Source organism: Lissotriton helveticus, chromosome 1_1 (genome assembly GCF_964261635.1).
Source record: "Lissotriton helveticus chromosome 1_1, aLisHel1.1, whole genome shotgun sequence".
Taxonomy (NCBI): Eukaryota; Metazoa; Chordata; class Amphibia; order Caudata; family Salamandridae; genus Lissotriton; species Lissotriton helveticus.
The window spans coordinates 1785944372-1785968304 of NC_136057.1; the positions used below are offsets into that span (position 1 = coordinate 1785944372).

The window sequence follows — 23933 nt, forward strand, 5'->3', positions numbered from 1 at the left end:
TCATCGAAAATCGCCCCCGAAAAGGAGCGTTCAACGCCGAGGGAAAAAGACCCGAAGAGCACTTCGGCGCCAACGAAGGACCCGAGAGCCAGCTCGGCACCGAAAACTTCGACGCCGAAAGTCGGCTCGGCGCCGACCTATCCGCCGAAAAGAGGGGCCGAACCATTCGCAGACCACGCGGCCGAAATGGAGAAAAAGAAAAGACTGCTCGAGGCCGAGATGGAAAACATCCTGCAGCGGAAAAAAAGATTTTGACGCCAGGATTAAGGAATACATAATCCCGACGAAACCTAGGCTGCAGGTGGTCGAGACAATGGAGGAGGAGGACTACGATGTCGAAGGACAGTCGGTGGGGTTCGAGACCTTCGACGACCAAGAAGAGGAGGAGGCCTCCTACTAAGAGTATGAAGGAGACGACGACCGCAGGCCACTCCTCGGGTCTGCATCCTCAGAGACTCAGGCAATAGATTGACAGGACATCGACACCAAGAGCCCAGAAGAAGCCGTCGACACGTATCCCTCGAGGCCCTTGCCGCCTGATGACATCGGCGTCTACAACAGTCATCAGGAATGCAGCTGCAGTTTTCAAAGTAAAACTCAACGAAGAGAAGCAGAAGGCAGACTTCCTTCTCGAGACACTGCTCCCCACACAAACAAGGAGCCAGTTCCTGCCCATGTTCGACAGTGTCATGGCACAGGGGAAAGAGGCTTTCAAAGAGCCAGCTACATGCAAAGCCGTCACTCCCAGGAAGTATAAACCTTCCTCAAATGACCCACCCTACATTCAGGGCTCGGTCTCCGCAGACTCCATCATCGCAGCCACCACAAGGAAGAGTGCCAATGTGCCTACTACTTCTGGACCACCTCCAGACAAAGAAAGCAAGAGGATGGACCTGGTGGGGAGAAGAATTAAACGGAATGCCGCTATGCACTGGCGCATGGCGAATTCCAATGCACTGCTCAACAGGCACCCATACCAGATCCTGGAAGAGCTGGGCAAGTTAATAAAGAACATGCCACAGGAATTCAAACAAAGACCCGAAAACCTTGTCGAGGAGGGCAAGAATGTAGCTAATTCTTGCCTCGAGACTGCCCTGGACGGAGCAGACACCTCCAGCAGGCTCATGATGATGGGCATCACGGAAAGAAGGCAAGCCTGGCTCAGAATTTCGGGCTTCAAGCCAGAAGTGCAGCACCGCATCCTCAACACACCATTCAACAGAGAAACGTTGTTCGGGCCCCAGTTGACGAAACTCTCAGCCAACTGAGGAAGGATAACGAGACGGCAAGATCATGGGGGCATTGCAGTTCAGAGGTACTAAAAGGGGCACCCCGTCACGAAGACCTGAGGGGAGGAAACCAGCCAGGAACATCACACCAGGCGTTCCAACAAGCCCACCAAGCAGACACCCAGACACAGCAGGGGCAGCAAAAACAGTTCTGGCAGTACCAACCAAGAGGCCAGTCCTTTCGCGGGAGAGGGAATGGACGTGGACAGAATAAGAAAGGGGGACAGCAACCCGCCTCTAAGTGACTCAATAAAAATACATGTGCCCACCCAAGCAAAAACTCCCAGGGTGGAGCACAAACACATCAGACAGGAGTTACGCGAATTAAACACCTGCGAACATATAAGACCAGTGGGAGGAAGACTGAAACACTTCTTCAGGGAGTGGAAGAGTATAACATCAGACAAATGGGTACGCAACATCATACAGTTCGGGTACTGCATAGTTTGAAGGAAAACCAACGGACCGAAAGCCAAAAAGGCCACTAGCAAGGAAAGCACTAGAGCTCCTTTGGGAGGAAGCAAAGGAGCTCCTGCAAAAACAGGCCATAGAACCAAAGCAGGCCATAGAACCAGTACCTTACAGGGAAAGGAACAAGGGCGTACACTCCACATACTTCCTGGTACCAAAGGTGGACGAAACTGAGACCCATCCTGGACCTAAGATTCTTAAACAAGTTCGTAAGAACGCCGAAGTTCAAGATGACCTCCCTGCAAGAGGTGCTTCCTCAATTGCAAGGCGGGGACTTCATGGTCACCATAGACCTAAAGGATGCCTACCTGCACATCCCAATGAACAGGGGGCACAAGCACCTCCTCAGGTTCATCATAGGAGAAGACCACTACCAGTTCACAACACTGGCGTTCGGATTCAAATCGGCACCAAGGGTTTTCACAAAGTGCCTCGCAACAGTCGCAGCACACCTACGAAGGGAAGGGATACACGTATACCCTTACCTGGACGACTGGCTGATCAAAGCAAGCTCATACAGAACATGCAAGCAGCACGCACAGAGAGTGACCAGCACACTGATGAACCTAGGATTCTCCATCCACTGGATAAAATCATCCATGGAACCAGAACAAATAAAAATCTTCCGGGGAGCACAGATCGACACCTTACAGAACAAGGTGTTCCCCAGCGAGAAGAGAACGATAGTGCTCGTGAGGGAGACGCAGCTCTACCAGAAGGGGCAAGCTCGGACAGTGAGGACAGCGAACAAAATTATGGGCATGATGGCATCATGCATACACCTAATGCCAAATGTACGGTTTCACATGAGATCTTTACAGGAATGGTTACAGGAGCAATGGTCACAAGCTACCGTTGGGAGGATCTAGTGGTTGTAACGCACTCAGTGCAGAAAGAGATGACATGGGGAACATAACAAGGGGGAAGCCTCTGACGCCACCAACGCCAACAGTGACCATCACCACAGACGCATCCCAGAAGGGATGGCGCGCTCACATGGAGGAACTCAAAGTAAGAGGCTTGTGGACACCAGCAGATGCGGTCAGACACATCAATTACCTGGAGTTGAAGACTGTTTTCCTAGCCATAAAGGCCTTCCAAACAAAACTGTACAACCAGAGGGTGTTGATCCAGGCAGACAACACAACAGCGATGTTTTACATCCACAAGCAGGGTGGGACACAATCAGCCTCGCTTTCGAAGCTAGCGCAGGAGATATGGAGATGGGCCATCCCACTCAAGATAGACCTGCTAGCCATACATCTACCAGGAAAGGACAATGTAGAAGCAGACTGGCTCAGCATACAGACATCGGCATCCCACGAGTGGGAACTCAATGCACAAAAAACGAGAAGGATCTTCGACAGGTGGGGGACACAGTCGGTAGACCTATTTGCAACACGCCAGAATGCAAAATGCCGAAACTTCGCATCCAGGCAGCCCGGGGAGGGCTCCCTGGGGAATGCCCTATGGATAGACTGGTCCAGGACATTTGCTTACGCTTTTCCCCCAATACCGCTGATGCACAAGGTACTCAGCAAGTGCAGACGAGCAACATGACCCTGATACTGGTCGCACCGCAGTGGGCCAGGCAGACATGGTACTCTCAGATCATGGAGATGACCGAGTGCACCCCACCGATTCGGGAGAAGAAAAGACCTACTCTCCGTGCAAAACGGAGAAGTGCTGCACCCGGAGACAGAGAGCCTGAGCCTCGTAGCGTGGCTCCTGAGGACATAGAGTTTGCGCATCTGAAACTGCCAGAAAGCCCCCTAAGGGTACTTCGGGAGGCACGAAGACCCAGCACACGGAAGTGCTACGTAGCAAAATGGAAGAGATTTACACTGTGGTGCAGGAGGGAAAAGCTACACAACAAGATGCAGAAGGACTCGACAGTGCTAAAGTACCTCACGCACCTGCTCAAAAAAAATCTACGCTCTTCCTCACTGAGGGTTCACTTGGCAGCGATAGTCGCTTACACGAGAGGAGAAACGTGCAAGAGTTTCTTCACATCACTAGTTGTTAAGCGATTCCTGGAGGGAGCAAAGAGGATCGCACCACCAAAGAGGGTGCCACCACCTGCATGGAACCTTAACCTGGTCCTAACGGAACTCCTGAAGAAACTTTTCGAGCCAATTCACAAGGCCTCCCTAGAAATGCTGACCATGAAAACAGCTTTCCTGGTAGCAATCACTTAACTGCGCAGAGTGAGCGAACTGCAGGCACTAACGCTACAAGAACCCTACATACAGATACACAACGTTAGGGTGGTGATGAGAACGGACCCACACTTCATGCCAAAGGTGGTGTCAAGGTTCCACATGAACCAGACTATACAGATACAGAGTTTCTTCCAAAAACCGGCAACAAGAGCTAAAAGAGCATTGCACACTCTGGACGCCAGAAGGGCAGTCATGCACTACATTGAGAGAACGAAGGAACACAGAAAAACAAAGCCGTTCTTTGTGTCCTGCGCTAACAGTTTCATGGGAAAACCAGTAACTAAAGGAACAATTGCACGATGGATCGCCCAAACAATACAGTTCTGCCACAAGCGGGCAGGACAGGAACTAGCAGAGGGGACACGTGCCCACTCTACCAGGAAAAAGGGAGCTACGATAGCTTTCCTAGCTAACACACCAATTCAGGACATATGCTTGGCGGCAACATGGGCTTCAGTGCACACGTTCACGAAACACTACTGTGTGGATATACAGATGAACAAGGAAGCACAAGTCGGACAAAAGGTGCTTCAACACATGTTCAATAACCAACGCTCATCTTCCACCCAGCCGCCACAAACATGAGAAACCGCTACAAAGTCTATGCACAGCATAGTTAATCCAGAAAGATTCACGCTGCAAAACGAATAGTTTCTTACCTGTCGGTGTAGTTTTGCAGCTTGAAGATCTTTCTGGATTCACTAGTGAACCCACCCACCTCCACCAGAAATATGAGGCTGGAGACGAATAGTGGTTGAAACAAGGACAAATACCTGAAAAAGAAGCCTTAAAGGTTAAAGCGGTGAAAAAACTGTAGTTGAACATTGCCATAACTTCGGTAACAAAACGAACACGAGAAAAAAGAATCTGAAGATGGCGCCCAAGAGTGAGAGCTTCCGCAGGAAGCGTGCCGACGTCACCTGAAATACACCAAAAGGTGGGACGTCGACACCCACCTGGGCTACGGAAAAAAAAAAAAGGAAAGACTACGAATCCGGACCCAACCACAAGACCGCGGAATAATGCACAGCATAGTGAATCCAGAAAGATCTTCAAGCTGCAAAACTACACCGACCGGTAAGAAACTATTGGTTTTTCCCAATGGGTCTCAATGGTGGGGGTTCTCTGAATAATCTTTAGTGTTGAACTGTTTTCATACTGCATCAAAAAATTACTTTGTGCCTTTTTAGAATTCAACTGCTTTGAAATGCCCTGTGTTTTCACTTGTGTTAGGACTGTGTTTCTGGTGAAACTAGAAAAGAATTTTGAAGTCATCTAAAAGTAACCTGCCTGTGCTTTTGAATAGTTGATCAATGGTTTTCTCAACTGCAAAAGTAATATAAATGTTTCTACCATGCCAGAGTAAACTATTTTGAATAGTAACACTGTATGAAAAGTATCACTTACCCACTACTAAGTATATCTTGTTCTAGAAATAAATAACAAATGTGTTTGAGGCATTGAGCTGTAGATCATATGCGTTCGCATAGATCGCCATCTGGTGTTGGGCTCGGATGTTTGCACTTTGTTTTTCTTCGAAGAAGTCTTTGTAGTCACGAGGCAGGTGACTCCTCCTTTCGGTGAAGGTGCGCTTGGGCATCAACTCCATCCTTAGATTGTTTTTTTTCCGCCATCGGGTTTGGATGCGAGTTGCTGTGCTCCGGTTCAGTATCGTTCTCTAACCCCGTCAACGCACAATTCTCTACCCTCTACGGTATTGTCTTCGATCGCGGTATCCCATTCGGCACATATTGTCCAAACTGTGAAACCTTCGATCGGGAACTTTGAGGCGGGCCGTCGGGCCTGCCTGTGCCGACCACGCCAGCAGTCGATGGAACGGACTCCTTTCAAACTATGTCCCAGGTGTCGTGCTACATTTCCACACATCGACCTGCACGAGGTCTGCAACCTGTGCCTATCCCCGGAACACGAAGAATCATCCTGCGAAGCGTGTCAATCATTCCAATCGAAGAAGACCATCCGTGATCATCGGGCTCGACGCCACTAGATGAAACACTGCAGCGACTCCGTACCGGACATCTTCTGCGACGAACCAGAAAACATTCCTGCCGCAGAAGCCGAAGAAGAACTTGTCTCAGTGTCCGAAGACGACTCCGACATGGAAGAAGACCTGAGCGTCCCTCCGGCTCAACGAACCAAGAGTACATACCCCCATGTACCTATTCAGGCTGAGGAAAAGTGTGAGAAAGTGGCTCTATATATACTGGACAATAAGGTAGTACATTGTGTATAGAGTCCACAAACCCCAAAGGTATAACAGAGGTTAAAGTCAGAACTGACCTTACTCTCCAAAGTGGTAGCTTGGTCGAGCAGTAAGGCAGTACCAAAGGACAGTGAAAAGCATTTGTTGTACACACTTGGTCAGCAAAAGGTTTCACACACAAGAACTGAACTCCAGGCCAATTGTTATATCCTCAGATATTGTTGTTTTATTTTTAGAACCAACAGTTATAAAAATATACTTTTCAAGGTAGGAGTACTCCCATGTAAATACTTTGCAGAGGAGCAATAAGTTTGTACACACAATAATTGCAGGATAGCTAATAAGCAATACAGTTTTGAAACGCACTCTAGCATTGAGCTCAATGGGTTTTTCGTAGGAGAGTACAGTTGATTACTTTATGGATTACTTTGGTGGTTCCAGGACTAGATCTTAGATTCAGTCCTGGGGTCTAAGCTGAAACCAGATTAGCAAAATAGTTTAGTTGTTGTGATGAATGTTCCTGTATATAAAGCGGTTTTAAAAGTTCACACTTGGAAACTTTTCAAGGCGATTCTGACAATGTTATCCAATGGGACGAAATTCAGGTTACAGGTAAAGTACGATCGTGTTACTTTTGTAACCAAGCACTAGTCTCCTAGGGCCAGCACTGGGGGCTTAACTCAAAACAGGTAGGTAATTGCGTTTCAGTATTTCGTACGATTTTTAAAGAATATTTGCAGTTTTCAAAAGTAGACAGAAGAAATTTCATAGAAAAGCAGACAATGGGTTCCTATGGAGAAAATACTGGTTACGAGTAAACCCGCTTGGAATTACTTTTGCGGTTCAGTACTGGGCTGAAAGGTACAGTACTGGCTTCTCTCTTGATCACAGGTGAGTATTTTCGAATTCGTACTTTGGCTGATTTTATAGGAATATTTTCAGTTTTCAAAACTTCACACACAATTTTCGAGTCAAAATGGGTCAATATTATCCAATGGCAGGTAAGTGAATTACCGGTTTCCGGGTGAGTACTTGGTTGGTGAAGTTAGGGTTCTGGGCGTAGACTCGGGGGTCCCCCAGGGTCAGGTGAGTACAGTTAGTTCAGTCCCAGTGGCACAGGGGCGGCCGGGTGCAGAGGTAGGCCCAATATTATCCAATGAAGGAAAAGGGGCCTTTGGTTGGTGGCTGCTGGCTAGCAGGCCACGCGGCTCTGGGAGCTGGGCTCCTGGTCACTTGCTCTGGGCAAGGGGGGGGGGGAAGTAGGATAGGGCAAAGAGGTCACAGCCAGCGGCACTCGGGTGACTGGGTGCAGGGTGCTTTTGAGCCTTCGGTCGCTCAATGTTATCCGATGAGGATCTTGAAAAAGGAACAAAGGCTGCAGGCTCGGGACGGTGACTCTCCAGGGGCGGCCAGCACTTCGAGAGGTAAGTTGGGATGATGGAGCACAGGTAGGTACCCCAAAGGGAGGCACAGGGGGCCGCGGGGCGCCGGGTGCAGGGGTGTCTTTGGGGATCGGAAAAGCTTACCCTCGGCTGGTCGTGGTTGGGGTGGCCCCTGGTTCTGAGTCTACAGGGGTCGGCTGGTTCATCGAGGAGGGTCTTTGGGCACTGGACTTCGGGTCCCAGTCACCGGGGGGGACGTCCTTGTGGTCTTGGTTCGGGTTGGCCCGGCCCGGGCTCGGCTGGTGCAGAGTGGGCTGGTCCGGAACTTCCTGGTGAGCACCAGGTGGGGTGTTGCAACAGAGCCTCGGCTGATGGGATTTCCAATCTTCGAGAGGGTCCAGGCAGGCAGGTCCTCTGGGTGTCCCACGGTTGCTGTCCGCAGAGGTCGCCGGGATTAGGCAGAAGCAGGTTCCAGGATCAAGAGGCCGGTAGGGCTGGGGCCAAGTCAGTTGTTGTCCTGTTAGCAGCTGCACGGCGGGTCTTCTTCATCTTCTTTCTTCTTTTGATATCTGGATCTGAGGAAGGAAGGTTCAGGGAGCCCGTAAATACTACATTTAGGGGCGTTACAGGTAGGGCAGGGACCAATGGGTCCCTGGCCTGGGGTGAGGACACCCCCTAGCCTGCTCCTCTCCTGTGGGAGGGGGGCAGGAGCCTAGCTGGGATTGGGCGGGGCTCCCCATCTACAAGGTGGCCGAAGCCCGGGGTTGTGCTTCACCTCTCCTCCTCCACCTGAGGGGTGGAGTTGGCAAAGGTTGGCACACCCTCCTTCCTGACGTAGTTTTTCCCACCAGAGTAGGGGTAGAATGGGTGGGGGCCAGTTGCTGGGTACCGCAAATGGTCTGGAGAAGCTCTCAGAGGCCGCATGCCTTTGAAGCTTCCCCCTGTCCATCCTGGGGGAGGAGACCTAGCACCTTGCCCAGGATGTGCATTGTTGCAGGCCCAGGAGAGCGGGGGGGCTCTCTACGCAGGGGTCCAGCAACATGTCTGCTGTGTGGCAGCCTCTGCAGCCACTCAGCCCAGACGTGGATTGTAGGTTCGGGTTTTGAAGGGCATCTCCAAGATGCCCTCTCGTGCATCATACATCAAATCCCACACTGGCATCAGTGCGTGTTTAATGTGCTGAGAAGTTTGGTACCAAACTTGTCAGTCTTCAGTGTAGCCATTTTGCTGCTGTGGAGTTCGTAATGACAACCTCCCAGCACCATATACTCCTAAATGGCATCACTGCACTTAGTTCCCAGGAATGGCCCTGGGTACTGTAGGGGCACATGGCTCATGCACCTGTGCCCTCGCCTCTGGCATAGGGCACCCAGCTAGAGGGGTGACTGAAGTATGCCAGGGCAGTGGAGTCTGTGGGCATGGCACACAGGGATGTGTGCCATGTCGACTCTAGTTTTAGTTCTGTACTTAGGCACTCAGCCTGCAAAGGCAGTGTGTGGGTACCAGGGTACAGGGCCCCTGAGGGTGGCACAATAAGTGCTGCTGCCCTCAGGGGTCTTCTCTGGTCACCATGTCCTGGGTACCTAGGGTACCCTTTACTGGGGGCTGACAGGTGGCCAGAGATGCCAATTGGGTATTTTGTTTCAGCATAGCTTTTCTTTTTAGGGAAGGAACACAGGCCCTGGGTTCCTGATTGCAGGGACCCAGGGCACAATCAGTCAAAGCACATCAGCAGTTCAGAAAAAAAGTGGGGGCATACCAAAGCAAGAAAGATGGCACTTTTTCACAAAAAGATACCGGTATCACCCTCGCCCTCAGGCTCTGGTCGACACCGAGAAAAGGTTTCAGATGCCCCATCGCCCGACTATGAAACACAAACATAAGCCTTCCATCTTGAGCCGATCCCAGTCCGGTGCCGAACCAACACCTTCGGCATCGAAACATAAGGACAAACCTGGGACTCCTCCCACGTCGTCGCTACCAAGGACATATTCGACACAGAAAGCCTCAGAGCCCCTCGAAGCCAAAAGACCCGGAACCAAAGTCGCCCAAACCGAAATCCTCGGAGCCGAAACGCTCCACACCTAAAAGCTCTGAGCCAACAACCTCCGCGCTGAAAAGTTCTAAGCCGAAACAAACCACTCCAAAGGCTACACAGCCTAAACCAGCTAAAACGAAAGAACTCTATTCCAAACACTCTGCACCCAAAGACTCTGAACAAAAATCTTCGATGCCGAAATCCACTCCGAAAGGAACAGAATCCTTCCAAGGAACTTCCATCTGAAGAACCACCTCTGGGTATTGATCCCAACACGGGACACCTTATGACTACTCTTCCCAAGAAATGGAAGTTAGACCTCCCACAAGAGGCCCCTATATCTTGCAGCCCTGAAGAAGTCAATTGTGTGTTAATATGCACGACGAAATACTTGTTGCTGGTTTTCATTTGTGAAAATTGTACTTCAGTAAGCTGAGGAAGCACTACCTGAATAATCTGAAATAAAGAATATGCACTTTTGGAACAACATGTGAAGACTTCAACTATATAAAAAAATGATTTAAGTAAATACTACAGTGTGCTCAGGGTAGACCATTTGATTCAGTGGCTATATGGAGGTTGCTCAGCTCAAAAGAGCAAACTGGAATGAAACCAGTGAATCATTTGTGGGATTATTAGCCTGTGACGCTGTGAATCTGAACTGCATTTGTTCCGACAAACCAATCCCCTGAAGCTCTCGGCTACTGGAGCTGTAACAAGGCACAACCATTTTATTGATGCTCGCCTGGAGCTTTTTGTCACCCCGCCGCTGGAAAATTATCACATTAAGGGGTTACCAATTTTTAGTGTTCATCAGTAGTCTCCCTAAAATAATTCACTTCCTGATCTAGAGCAATAGGTTCACCTCTAGTCCCCAATTGTGTGCAGGCTGGTAAAAGAGTGAACATCCCATTCACCACTCTTTGCATGTACTGTGCCCAGCAGCCCCTGTGGAATTGGTTGTTTTGACCGATTTGGGTGGTGTGCTGAGACCTCCTGCAGGTGTGGGCAGGACCCTGAAAAAAGCGGTGGGGTGGTGCACAACCCTCCTACTCAGCAAAATTCTCAGATCTTTTTTGATCTACCCACAGTGCATTGGCTGCTTAGACAGAGAACTGTGTGCATGTGTGCCTGTTTTAACTGTAAGGATTGGTGGAGCCTAGTTTGGTTCTATCTGTCTGGTATACAGGAACACTGTATTAGTCTGACCTTTTTTACCACTCATAAAAACATATCTGACAGCACATCTCTGGCTAGGAAGGGACTGGAAATAGCTAATTTGTGTTCATCCTCATTTCATGTATAGTATTGAGTTGTGTGCGTTAAAGTATTTTTATTTGTATTAAAGTAAAGCACTGAGTGAAGAAGTTTCCTGATTTTTTTGAGTGCCTACCCCTCAAATTAAGCCTTGATCTGCTCTGCATTCCTAAGACTTGAGCACTAAAGGGGTGCACTTATTCTGTTTTGTCTAATAATGAGGCTGCTTCAATACACAAGGGTAAGAACTTAAATTCTTCCACTTGGAGCAGAGTTGCCCTGGGAGCCCTGTCCCTCCCCCCTCACACCATGTATCACATTATAGCATCCATTTTTTAAAATTCAGGAAGGCTATGCAGCCCTGCTGTTTGTTAAAGCTCATGCAGGATACACATGGATCCAGGGGGGAGGAATTCCCAAAGAATCCCAGGTCTCAAAAAGGTACGGGTATGTAGTAGGTTTTTTTCACTCGTCGTGAGACCTGTGGCTGCATCAAAGGATCTCTCTTCAATGAAAATATCCCCAAGAACCTGCCTTCTCCACTCCCCCAGTCCACCCCAAGGCAACTAGTTTCAGTGAGGGGTAGAGAAGAGACACATATGTGAGATACGCATGTGTCTATATAGGCACTCCCCAGGCAAGGGCAATAACCACTCTCGCCACCAGGATTGCAGTTTGGTTCCTGCCTCTACATCAATGACCACCAGTGCAAGCTCCGTCAGCTGGAGTAGCCTTCAGTAGACTTACATGCACATTGAGCACAATGGGGGGAAAGAAGCACTTGGCTGTCCAAACAAGTGTGTAAGGCCAGGCCAGTGTGGCTTCCTATAGGTTTTCTGAGTTCTTTCGTCCCAAAAGTGGAGAAGTCACTCCAAAGAGAGCAGATTAGAGGCATGAATAAATATTTTTATATTTTTTTAATGTTTTCGTGCATTTCCACAAGGGCTTGGTTTCATTAAGTAACTAGCCTAAAAGTTTGCTTATTAGATCTCCCTTTTCAATGCAAAAAAAGTGAGCTGCCAGCCTTCTTTCAAAAAGATCCATATGCTATTGAAAAGGATTTACTTAACACTGGGGGTAAGAATGCCATAGCTGTTACTTAGGCAGAATAACAGAAGTTTACAGAACAAGAGAACAGTCTTGTTTGGAAATGCAAATTAGGTGTGAACAGATTTCAGTCTGGTTTAGCCAAACTGCTATGTTCGAGGCATATGAGCTGCAGATCGTATACTGTGCTTTAGATCGCCACCTGGTGTTGGGCTCGGATGATTGCAGGTTGTTGTCTTCTTGGAAGAAGTCTTTGTAGTCACGAGATAGGTGACTCCTCCCTTGGACAATACTGCGCATGGTCATCGACTCCATCCTCAGATTGTTTTTTTCCGCCACTGGGTTCGGATGAAAGTTTTCCGCTCCGGCTAGAAAAGACTTTCCAGCAACTTTAAAGCGCAAACAACTTTATAAAAAACATCGACATCGAATAAACTACTTTCGACATCAACTACATTCCGGTGCGTCGATGCGGGCCGTTGGGCCTATCGGCGCCGTGCGGCCTACGCCTCATGGTCAGAACTCCATTCAAGAGATGCCCGGTATGTCGAGCAAAGTTCCCTCATAGCGACCATCACGAGGTTTGCAACCTGTCTATCGCCGGAACACGACGAGTCGACCTGCACAGCTTGTGCATCCTTCCGATCAAAGAAGACCATTCGGGATCGGAGGGCGCGTCCACACAAGATGAGATCAGCACCAGCACCGGAGGCCATCTTTGAGGAGGAGATCGTCGAAGAAGACTTCTCCGAGGACGAGGATCCACTCGAAGACATCTCCGAGGACGAGGCTCCACTCGTTGCCGAGGAAGACTCGCCTGATCTCCAGATCATATCGGGGGCAGAGGACTCAGACAACTCGATTCCATCTCGACAACCCGTGAATACCCCTGCCCCTGCACAACAGACCCTACCCAAACCAAAGGCAACGGTCAGCACTCCGCCCATGGGGCCCAGTCGGGACCGAAATACCCCCTCCGACGCCCCGCCTTCGGGCTTGGCTCCGAGGAAAACAACTAAGCCTTCCGGTGCCTCGGCACCGACAAAACCACATGTGCCAATTCCACCTCTTCCATTGGCACCGAAGCACACACATCCTTCGGCACCAAAGGATTCATCGACGCCGAAACGCCCTTCGCTGCCCAAAGAAAAATAGACTTCGGCACCCAAACCAAAAGAGGCATTGGTGCCAAAGCCGAGAAATGCACCGGATCCGAAAAGAGCTCCGACTCCAAAGCCTTCTGGTTCCAAAAAATAAAGATGGGAAGCCAGAGTCCGACGCCGCAAGGCCAACGAGACCTGTCTCCACTCCAAAATCTCCAACCTCGGTACCAAAGACTCCTACTAAGCCGAAACCACCTTCGGCACCGAAAACTTTGCCACGGGACTCAATAACGCCCCCTACAGCAAAACACACAAAACAACCCATATCGGCACCGAAAAAATCGACGCCAAAGAAGGTTGTAGAGGCGGAAGAACTGTTAGACCAGATCCTAAACAAAAAAAAGTCTATATCAATCCAAAGACTGGACATGTAGAGGCTATTCCTTATAAGAAGAGACCAGCAGAGACACCACTTCTACCTGTGGATCCTGCCAAAAAGGACTGTGCAACTTCTCCAATGCACCCTTCCTCTCCTTTACCTTCTTCCTCTCCTATCCCTCCTTACATTGAACCTACAGTTTCTCCTGTTCAATCTCTTGCATCATCACACCACACTGACGAGGAGTATGATCTAGGTGGGGGGAATGACATACCAGAGCCACAAGAATACCCTTTAGATTAAGATGTCAATCCTGAATATCCTAAAGAGGATGACATGTATGGCTTCCCACCACACAATGTACCTGACATTCCTGATCCTCAGGCCTACCCAACAAAACCTTCCCCTCCAGAGGATAGTATTGGGTTTAATCATTTATTAAATAGAGCACCCTTTACCGCAGGGTTTGAATGCACTCTGATGCCATTGATGAGGATTTTTTACTGGATACATTTGAGCAGTCACAAAGGTCTACGCAAATACTACCTATGATCAAAGGAGTCATTAAACATGTTCCAGAAATATTTAAAGACCCGGTACGCTGTAGGGTACTAAATCCAAGAATAGAAAAGAAATACAGACCAGCACCATCTGATCAAGTCTATATTAAGGGACATCTGCCATTAGACTCTTAAGTAGTGTCTAATGCAAGAAAAAGAGCCAATTCCCAGACCTCTGGTGACACGCCCCCGCCTGACGAAGAGTCTAAAGTTATTGACGCGTCAGGGAAACGGATTGCTGCGCAAGCAACAAACATATGGCGCATAGCAAATATACAAGCCCTGCTCTCACGCTATGACAGGGCTCACTACGACCAATTAGAAAAATTAATGGAGCACCTCCCAGATCAGTACAAAGATCAGGCAACAGAGCTCATACAGGAAGGCAAGTTAATATCCAATGCCTCCATTAAATGTGCACTAGATGTAGCTGACACAGCATCCAGAGCAGCCAATACTAGATTTATACTCGGACGACATGCGTGGTTACGCATTTCAGGGTTTAAAACAGAGGTACAAACAACCATCTTGAACTAGCCCTTCAATCAAAACCAATTGTTCGGGCCGGAAGTAGACAACACACTAGAAAAGATGAAAAAAGACACACAGCTAAGTCTATGGGTGCATTACAAGACTAGAAGTTCTTTTCGCCGCTCCTTTTATAGAGGAGGCTCTAAGCAAACCGGCGCAGATACGTCATCTTTTAAAACAAATATACAGACCTCCTCTAACAAGAGCTACTTCAGTGCATGATACAGAGGAAATAATAACAAGGGAAGGGGTAGAGGCAATAACAACAACCGCTCCTCTTCCACTCCCAAACAGTGACTTCCCTCTGCCTCCCCCACAGCATTCCACCCCTGTGGGGGGCAGATTATCACAGTTCCTACCTGTCTGGAATTCCATCACAACAGACAAGTGGGTAAGACAAATTATCCAATATGGCTACTGCCTAGAACTCACAGCAACCCCCCCAAACATACCACCCAGGCAGCGTCCAATGTCCACAGACCATATTACTCTACTTCAACAAGAAGTTCTAGCACTTCTACAAAAGGATGCTATTCAAGTAGTTCCTCTAGAGGAACAGGAGTTTACTCCTTGTACTTCCTAATTCCCAAGAAGGACGGGACACTAAGACCATTTCTCGACCTCAGGCCCCTCAACCATTACATACAATCAGATCATTTCCACATGATCACTCTGCAGCAAGTACTCTCACTACTACAACAAGGCGATTTTCTCTCAACACTAGACCTAAAGGACGCCTACTTTCACATTCCTATACATCCTGCTCACATGAAGTATCTAAGGTTTGTCATACAAGGACAGCACTATCAATTCAAAGTCCTTCCATTCGGGGTCACAACAGCACCAAGAGTGTTCATAAAGTGCTTAGCAGTAGTAGCGGCACATCTCAGAAGACAACAGATACATGTCTTCCCTTATCTAGACGACTAGCTCATAAAAGCAAAATCATTCAGTCAATGTGTCCAACACACAAAGCAAACAATTCAAACACTGCACGACTTAGGGTTTACCATAAACTACACCAAGTCGCACCTAGAGCCTTCGCACGTTCATCAGTATCTAGGAGCTACCATAGACACATCTACAGCTCTAGCGTATCCCAGTCCAGCCAGGATACAGAGCATTCAAACCTTAGTATCCATTTTTCAACACCAGCAGTCTCTCCAAGCCAAAGTGTTCATGAGACTAATAGGCATGATGGCGTCTTGCATCTTCATAGTTCCACATGCAAGACTGCAAATGCGCCCATTACAAGAATGTCTAGCACAACAGTGGAATCAGGCTCAAGGTCAGCTCTCAGACCTGGTGTTGGTGGACAGCCGTACATATTGCTCTCTGCAATGGTGGAACACCAAAAATTTGACAAAGTGACGGCCGTTCCTAGAGCCTGTTCCACAGATAGTGCTCACAACAGACGCATCCCTCACAGGATGGGGAGCCCATCTCTTACACTATACCACACAAGGCCAATGGAACAACCAACAAAAACTGTTCCATATCAACCATCTAGAACTGCTAGCAATTTTCCCAGCACTCAAAACATTTCAAGTGCAAGTACAAAACAAAGCGGTCTTAATCCGGACGGACAATATGACAGCCATGTACTATATACAAAAACAGGGGGGGGGGGGGGCACACACTCTGCAACTGTCCCAGCTCGCACAGAATATTTGGAGATGGGCCATTCCTCAAAACATACACCTGACAGTAGAGCACCTTCCAGGAATTCACAATCAGATAGCAGATCTGTTGAGTCGACAGTCGCAACAGATTCACGAATGGGAGATACATCCACAAGTACTTTAGCCATTCTTCCAAATGTGGGGGCATCCACAGATAGATCTGTTTGCCACCCACGAGAATACAAAATGCCCAACCTTCGCCGCCAGGTTTCCACACCCACGGTCGGAGGGGAATGCAATATGGATGAACTGGTCAGGCAGATTTGCGTACACTTTTCCGCCTCTCCCACTCATTCCACTAGTAGTGCGCAAACTCGGACAACAGTCTCTCAAACTGATACTAGTAGCTCCCACATGGGCACGCCAACCGTGGTTCACCACACTGTTGGATCTTTCACTAGTTCCACATCAAAAATTAAAGCTCACGCCCTCCCTGTTAACACAGAACCATGGAGAAATAAGACACCCAGAACCAAGCCAACTGAATTTGGCGATCTGGCCCCTGAAGTCTTAGAGTTTGGTTACTTAAACCTACCACCAGACTGTATGAACATAATTGAAGAAGCTAGAAAACCCACTACCAGAGCGTGTTATGCCGCTAAGTGCAAAAGAGTTGCAATATATTGCAACAATAATCAGATTGATCCACTGGATGTTTCCATCCAAAATATCATTTGCTACCTTCTACACCTCCAAAGGTCCAACTTAGCTTATTCTTCCATACGCCTGCATCTGGCAGCAAAAGCAGCCTATTTACAGAATAGACAACATCTATCTCTATTCAGAGTACCTGCGATCAAAGCTTTTATGGAAGGATTAAAACTTATAATCCCACCTAGGTTACCACCTGCTCCAGTATGGAACCTAAACGTGGTCCTTACAAGACTTATGGGACCCCCTTTCGAGCCTTTACATAAGTGTGAATTACAGTTCCAAACATGGAAAACTGCTTTCCTTGTTGCCATCACCTCCTCAGAAGAGTTAGTGAAATACAAGCATTCACAATACAAGAACCATTTTTCAGATACATACTAACAAAGTGGTGCTTAGGCCTAACCCAAAATTCCTGACAAAAGTTATTACTCCTTTTCACCTTAATCAATCAGTAGACCTACCCGTGTTTTTCAAAACCCGGCTCTGTTGCAGAAAGGGCTTTACACACCTTAGATGTTAGAAGAGCCCTGTTATACTACACAGATAGGACTAAAACCTTCAGAAAGACAAAACAATTATTTGTATATTTCTCTCCTCCACACAAAGGCAACCCCATCTCTAAGGGGGGAATTGCCAGTTGGATTGTAAAGTGTATTCAAATATGCTATCAAAAAGCTAAACGTACACTAGCCGTCCCTCCTAGAGCACACTCTACTCTCAAACTATGAGCCTCTATGGCTTTCTTAGGAAATATACCACTAGAGGACATATGCAAGGCAGCGACATGGTCTACAATACACACCTTCACTAAACACTATTGTGTTGATGTGCAAGCCAAGCAGCAAGCTGCAGTAGGCCAAGCTGTCCTTAGAACACTGTTTCAGAATACTGCAACGGATAAAGGCGACCACCGCTAGGGGAGACACTGCTGCACAATCAATGCACAGTATACGATCTGCAGCTCATATGCCTCGAACGGAATATGCTACTTACCAGTATGCATCTGTTCTTGGCATGTAGAGCTGCAGAGTCGTATATGCCCTCCCACCTCCCCGGGGCTTGTATCCGTTCCAGTTATCTTAATTAGATACACACGCATGGACAGCCTTTCTTTATCTTTACTTCTACTAACTCCATCATGGCGAAAAACAATCTGAGGATGGAGTCGATGACCATGAGCAGTATTGTCCAAGGGAGGAGTCACCTATCTCGTGACTACAAAGACTTCTTCCAAGAAGATAACAACCTGCAATCATCCGAGTCAAACACCAGGTGGCGATCTAATGCACAGTATACGACTCTGCAGCCCTACATGCCAAGAACAGATGCATACTGGTAAGTAGCATATTCCTTTTCAGTACTTTCAGATTACTTTTCACTGCTGAGAAAAAGAACTGGCCATCAAATGGTAAAGCACGCTCAAAAGGGCTTAAGCTTCCATAAATTTGTCTAAATATGATGCTGATGCGTGGGGCACTCTGGACCGTTGATTACAAATTGTTCTTATTATAGTGACTCTTCTGGCTCGAGCATGACTATGGGACTTTATAACTGCTCAAGCAATCAAACTGTTATTAAAGCTAAATAACTAACTTTTTCCATATTTGAATGAACAACCTGCTGCTGATACCTCTTGCTTTGCCCTTCATGGAATCCATTCAGTTGCATCACTCAGAAAAAACTTGTTAAAGGTCCAGTCACTTTTCTTGGCTTGAAAGGACTTCCTTTTGTTGGTCTCATCTAATGTATTAATGGCCAACTGACAACCAAAAGCCTCCACAAGAAGCAGAGTCACCAATGGCCCCACTACTTTGCTGGCTAGCAGGAGATCTGTTGTGAACATTCCTGAGGCAACAAAAACTCTTTTGGAATGACACCTGACACAAAGTGAAGTAAGAAATTACAGATAAATTACATGTTTTTCTCGTATGCTGGGAGCATCAGTGTGGTTTCCATAGATTCCGCTGATTTCTTGGCAACTCAACTCCGATTATATGTTTGGCTCTGAGAAGAATGTTAGCCGTGGGGTCCCCAGTGCTCTGCGCTATTACCAATTCATGTTCATCCCCTGTGGAACCTGATCCTTGCTTTCGGCCTCAAGGCCCCGTCGTGTCCTCAACCCATTGTCGGACCGCGACCTATGCTCTCTCCTACGCTCTTATGGCCCAGGTCCGGTAAAACACATATCCAACACACACATCCCCATACCCACAATTCTTACAAACCCTCTGAGGCTCCCAACACTCAACAACAGAGGTTCCGTCCCTAACAACCTCAGAAAAGTTCCCCTCACTCGAGAAAGCTCGACCACCCTTCTCTCTCCCAAACTCAAATGCATCCTACTCAACTGCAGATCGGCCCAGAGACACTCCTCCGACATCGCTGATCTCGTCTCAGCTGGGGATCTGGACCTAGCCATTCTAACAGAAACTTGGCTTACTGAAGCCTCTACCCCGATTATGGACATACTAGTCCCCCCCAACTATCACATCATTAGGCTAGACAGGTCTCCAGACAAGACGGGCGGGGGAATTGCATGCATTTTTAGGAGCAATCTCTCCGTTACTAAAGTCACCTCCCCCTCCCTTTCCTCCTGTGAACTCCTCTGCCTCGACATCGCCAGCGAGGGCAAACAAGTTTGTGCTTTACATCTCATCTATCACCCGCCTGGTGACAATCTCATATTCACCCAACAACTCATGGACATGATCACTTCCAATGCCGGTCGGCAGACCACCCAAATCTACCTGGGTGACTTCAATCTCCACTGGAACGATCAGAAAGACTCAGTGGTGAATAGTCTCAAAACTCTCCTTAATGCGCTTGACCTCACCCAAATATGCGATGGACCAACACACGACAAAGGCTCGATACTTGATCTCATCATTGCCAAAGAGAATTCTACACAACTGGAGACGATTCTACCCTGCGACTGGTCAGATCACCACTTTATCACCTTCTTTATCAATGAAAAAGTTAAACCAAACCCGGCTCAACCAATCAAATCCAAAACTTGGAAAAGGGACATGAAGAATCTTAACCCCTCTACCCTGCCTCCCCACATCGGCAATCTCCTCCTTCCCCCTTCAGGTGCCTCGGATGTTCAATCACTGACTGACCACTACCTTGAATCTATGAATACAATAGTCAATGAAGTCGCCCCACTGCAATTGAAGAGAGTCTCCACCAAAATTTCTAACCCCTGGTATGACGATAGACTCAATGACGACAGGCGTACTATGCGAATGGCAGAGCGCACCTGGAGATCGGACCCTTCAGCACTGCACCTCAAAAGGCTTAAGAACAAGAGAAATGCCTACTTCAGGAAAATAAAACGCACAAAGTTGGACTTCTTCAGCCGCCAGTTGAACCAAGCAAAAAACAGGCCAAGAAAACTGTTCGAACTAATCAAGACCCAAACAACGACACAACCCTTACAATCAAACAACACAACAAGCGACACCCAACACTGTGAAGCCTTCTCTGCCTTCTTTAAGCTAAAGACTGACAACATAAGAAATGACCTCATCATGGATGTGAGCCGATTCCCCAACCACACCAGAATGGCTAACACCCAACCTAAAAACAAGGCATCTTGGCTGTACTTCGATACCTACTCGGAAGAAACAATACACAAACTGCTCTGCACCTTGAAGCCCTCTAATCACCTCACAGACCCTCTACCTGCTAAAGCTGTAAAAGACTTCATCCCCTTGCTCCTCCCTCTCTGGACCAAAATCATCAACTGCTCCCTGCAACAAGGCCTCATTCCAGACTCCCTCAAGGTGGGGCAAGTCACGCCTATACTCAAGAAACCTACAGCTGATCCGTCTGACCTAAACAATTACCGGCCCATCACCAATATCCCCACCCTGGCCAAACTGTTGGAGAAATGTGTCCAACTAACAAAACACATTGACCAATTTGACCTCCTCAACTCTCATCAATCAGGCTTCCGAGCGAAACATAGCACGGAAACAGCTATGACACACATAATTGATGACGCCCTCCAAATTCTTGATCGCAATGAGTCCTGCCTCCTCATCCTTCTTGACCTCTCGTCAGCATTTGACTCGGTCAAACATGAGAACTTGCTGGAGCTGCTAAGCACTAGAATGGGTCTATCGGGAACTGTTCTCAAATGGTTTTCGTCCTTCCTTCACAACCGGTCTCAGAAGTTCAAGATCGACAATGTGCTATCTTCACCTATGCCTGCAGATCTAGGTGTTCCACAAGGATCCTCCCTCTCCCCCACATTGTTCAACCTCGTCATGGAACCGCTCGCCACCTTGCTCCAAGCTTCCAATGTCCAATTCCATATGTACGCCGACGACACACAACTTTACCTAAAGCTTCAATCCCCGGAAGATATCAAACATCTGAATTCCACGCTTATTAACACTCAATCTTGGCTAGCCGATAATCACCTCAAACTAAATGCTCTGAAAACTGAGCTCCTACTCATCTCACCCCCGGCGAAAATCTCCACCACCCAAATATGGCTCAATAATCTAACAGCACTCAATGTCCAACCCACCATCGTGGACTCAGCGAAATCCCTAGGCATCACACTCGACGCCAAGCTCAACATGCAGCAGCACGTCAGCAAAGCCACAAAAGCAGCTAATTTCCAAATCAACACACTGAGGAAAATTAAACCCTTCCTCCCTGCCGAAGACTTCCAAACTGCTGTACAAGCTTTAGTCATCCCTCGAATACACTACGGAATTTTGGCCCTCAGCGGACTCCCGCTATCCACAACAGCACCCTTAAGAGCCTCCCTGAACGCTGCCGCGAGACTCATTACTGGCTCAAGAAAACATTCGCATATATCCCCAGACCTAAAGTCCCTAAAATGGCTGCCTTTTGAAGCCAGAATACAGCTAAAAATTGCAGTTATGACACACGCGGCCGTGCATCACAATGCACCCAACTACCTCGCCCAAAAGTTGTCTATTTCAGGAGGTTCGAGATCCAATAGAAGTTCAAAAAATCTACTCCTGAAACCTCGTAGATTCCGGAAAGCGAAAAACATACAAGCGCTCCTTTTCAGGAATGGCACCCAGGATCTGGAATGCGCTCCCTCCTGAAACCAGGCGTATCTCCTCCACTGCACTCTTCAAGAAAGAGGTGAAAACCATCCTTCTGGCCAAGATCTCCTGAACCTTATAGGTGCTGGATCAGAGACCCTGCATTGCTTTGTATCAATGCTCACCTTGTCCTTTGGCACTATACTTCTACTTGATGGGGACACTACTACGCTACTTTCCTACTACCGACCAATATATGATACACGTTGGTTCACTGATTCACTCTCCCGATGCCCCCACTCAGTGCTCTCTCTATACTAAAACATTGGCATAAGCCTTCCACACACCCAAGGTGTACCTGAACACCTCTGTAGTGGAATCAATGACTTGTGCCGTCTTATATTACTGGTTTACCTGATTGTATATTGATATGTTTTATGTATGTTATTATTATCCTATCATGTTATTGACTACTACACTGCTCCCATTACCTCTGTTCATTCCTACTGCCCCTACCCTGTCTTTGTGAAGCGCTCTGATATCTGTAAGGATCTTGTTCGCGCTATATAAAACTTTGAATAAAATAAATAAAATAAAATAAGGTCCTACTTTGTTCTGACCATTCCCAAGTGTAGTTGAGGTTTGATCGAAACAGCTCCATATCCGTCAGTTGGATTTCAGACTATCTGGCGGCCATGTTGAAATAGTTGCCTACCAATTTTCTGAAAATGAACAGTGAAAAGACTGAAGGTTTGGTCACAGGAAGAAACTCTGGTCCAATTGTTGAGGCCTCTTTCCTGCCAGTGTAACCAAAGATAAGAATGTGGGAGTGATCATAGATGTCAACCTTAACTTTGATACCATGCTGTAGGCTTTTTGAGTTGAGACCTATACTCTGATCTGCACCCATTTCCCGATTGCATTTCTCTTGGCAAACTTGAGAACACAACTGCCAAACGTTAAAAATATTGAAAAGGTGGCAGTCTGGCTAATTTGCAAACTGAGGAAATCCAGCCACATCTCTGCAGTGGACAAGGTGCTCTGATGCACCCTCCCTAGATCTACCCTCATTTATCCTCCACCCTTTCCTACAGCCACTAGAGTGCTCAGGTGCAGTGTAGCAATACTTTACCCACAGAGGCCTCTCCTTTACTAACCTGCATATCTTGGTTGAATCAAACTCTTGGGCACAATACAGGAGCAAGTGGCTGCAGTTTTGTCACTGCGACCTTCCCAGGGGCATTACTGCCTCCTCCTGTTCTGTACATACAAGTTCATTCTTCTATACATATAAGCACATTCTTCATATCAAATGAGGCACCAAGAGCCTGTTAGTGAACACTTCGTAAACCTATTTGTTGACCATTATGGCCTAAAGTAGTTGGCTGGGAGAATACTTTTTTCTGCCTATGAGACAATCATGTGTATCCTTAATGGCTGACCTCACTTTCCTATTACTCTCTTGTTTGAGCCCTGTTTCATGCATTGCTGTATTTCCTGATACCTTTCTCTTTCCCATGGCCCCCCCTAACCTCTCTTACCTGGCTACCGTCCCCTACGCACTCCCATACCGGGGGTCTCCATATTGATCCTTTAATTTAACACCCCCTCCTCCCTATTTCTCCTCCCTGCCCGAGACAATACGGCTCTGTCCTTTGACCCTCTTCCTTCCTCTGGCACTGATAGTCTTCTCGCCCCTGTTTTCCTCAGGCTTAAACCCAGACCCCACCCTCCTCTCTCCGTTATATTTCCACTCCCCTCCATGCATTACTTTGTGCTCTCTAACCCATCACAAATTCTTTCTCTCATCCCTCCAGGTGCCTTTGCCCTCCTCTCAAACAGTTAGTCTTTCCCCGACTCTATCTTGCTCCTTGTTTTCTTTGTCCCAGCTAATGCTCTCCCGGATCCTGACGCTCTTTCTCTTCCACAGGTTGGAAGCTGAGTCCGATGGTGGGTGCTATGGGAGCAGTGTACGGACCAGAGCTCTATGCAGGTATAAGTCCTTCCCTCGTCATACTCGCTCTGCTTTTGTTCTGTGCTTCTCCGGACGCGGGAGGTGTCTTC

The 23933-nt window shown here is 47.7% G+C and overlaps 1 protein-coding gene across 12 annotated transcripts in view; it reads left to right on the forward strand.

Moving 5' to 3' along the window:
* RBFOX2 (RNA binding fox-1 homolog 2) overlaps positions 1–23933 on the forward strand; it is a 686272-nt gene that overhangs the window by 519056 nt on the left and 143283 nt on the right. For all 12 annotated transcript variants that reach the window (XM_078640431.1, XM_078640440.1, XM_078640444.1 and 9 more), the window contains one exon: positions 23800–23862. In XM_078640431.1, the coding sequence (XP_078496557.1) occupies positions 23800–23862 (63 nt within the window). The remainder of the gene's footprint in view (positions 1–23799; positions 23863–23933) is intronic.